General features: G+C 61.9%; 1 protein-coding gene across 1 annotated transcript in view; it reads left to right on the forward strand.

The window, feature by feature from the left end:
* Positions 1–1502, forward strand: part of LGR6 (leucine-rich repeat containing G protein-coupled receptor 6) — a 24048-nt gene that overhangs the window by 15071 nt on the left and 7475 nt on the right. The window contains exons 6-9 of the mRNA XM_014533400.1: positions 56–124; positions 487–558; positions 731–802; positions 1394–1462. Of these exons, the coding sequence (XP_014388886.1) occupies positions 56–124; positions 487–558; positions 731–802; positions 1394–1462 (282 nt within the window). The remainder of the gene's footprint in view (positions 1–55; positions 125–486; positions 559–730; positions 803–1393; positions 1463–1502) is intronic.

Genomic DNA, 1502 nt, shown 5'->3' on the forward strand with positions numbered 1-1502 from the left:
CAGGCCTGGCCTCCCCGCCCACCAGCGCCCTGACCCCAGCCCTGCTCCCTTCCAGGGACTTGAACCACAACGACCTGCGGGAGTTCCCGGTGGCCATCCGGACGCTGGGCCGGCTGCAGGAGCTGTGAGTACCTCCGCGCCGCGTCCTGGTCAGGAGAACGGACAGGAAACTGACCCCCGGGCAGAGAGAGGGCCCAGCAGGAGTGAATGTGGCCAGCCGGCAGGCCCCGAGGTTGAGGAGCAGAGCCCCGAACTGTGGTTGTGGTTGTTGATAATCTTCACTTGAGGATATTTCCCCATCGATGTGTAGAGAGAGTGGGAGAGAGGAGGAGAGGCAGAGAGAGAGAAACACTGATGTGAGAGGGACGCCGATCGGTTGCCTCCTGCACGCCCCTTTGCTGCTCTGGCCTTGGTCTCCGTCCCTATCCGAAAGCTGCATGGCGTCCCCTGTGTTCTCGTGTCCTCACTGACCGGCTTGTCTTGCAGCGGTTTCCATAACAACAACATCAAGGCCATCCCAGAGAAGGCCTTCATGGGGAACCCTCTGCTGCAGACCATGTGAGTCCCGACTTCTCGGGTGTCGGGGGTTGGGGGGAGCTGGGGAAGCGGGACAATGGTGGGGGTGCCTGACCTGATTCCCGGGTGCTGTCCCCGGGGCTCCACGGGGAGAAGAAAGCAGAGACCTGCCGCGGTCCTGGCTGAATGAATTCCGTGCTGGGGTCTCTTCTAGACACTTTTATGACAACCCGATCCAGTCCGTGGGGAGGTCCGCGTTCCAGTACCTGCCGAAGCTGCACACGCTGTACGTGGGCCCCCTTTCCTCCGTCCCCGCTGCCCCCACCCAACCTCCCTCCGCCAGGCTCAGGCCGCGGGGGCACCAACAGCCTCCCTCCTCCTCTCCTGGCTTCTTCCCGGATCCTGAACGGGCGAACAGGGCCCTCTCCACAGCCAGGGACCTTGGCCGGCCTCTTTTCTTTTCTATATTTTTTTTATTGATTTCAGAGAGGAAGGGAGAAGGAGAGAGAGATAGAAACATCCATGATGAGAGAGGATCATGGATTGGCTGCCTCCTGCACACCCCACACTGGGGATCCAGCCCGAAAACCCGGGCCTGTGCCCCGACTGGGGATCGAACTGTGACCTCCTGGTTCATAGGTTGATGTTCAATCACTGAGCCACACCGGCCGGGCTGGCCTGTGTTTGGCATGCTGGCTCCCGGATGTTGAGGTTGCCGGCTCCATCTGGGCGTCATGGCTGCGTGGACCCTGCTCGGCCATGCCTGGGCTCCACCAGGGAGCTGGGCCGATGGAGGGGTGTTGGGGGAGAGTCGGGGGCTGGGAGTGATGCGGACAGGCTCTGGCTCCACCCTCATAGCTGCTGGCTCTGTTTCCAGGTCCCTGAATGGAGCCACCGACATCCAGGAGTTCCCAGACCTCAAAGGCACCACGAGCCTGGAGACCCTGTGAGTGGTTCTCTTGCCTATGCCTTCTCCCCGCTCCCAC

This window comes from Myotis brandtii, unplaced genomic scaffold, assembly GCF_000412655.1.
Source record: "Myotis brandtii unplaced genomic scaffold, ASM41265v1 scaffold975, whole genome shotgun sequence".
Taxonomy (NCBI): domain Eukaryota; kingdom Metazoa; phylum Chordata; class Mammalia; order Chiroptera; family Vespertilionidae; genus Myotis; species Myotis brandtii.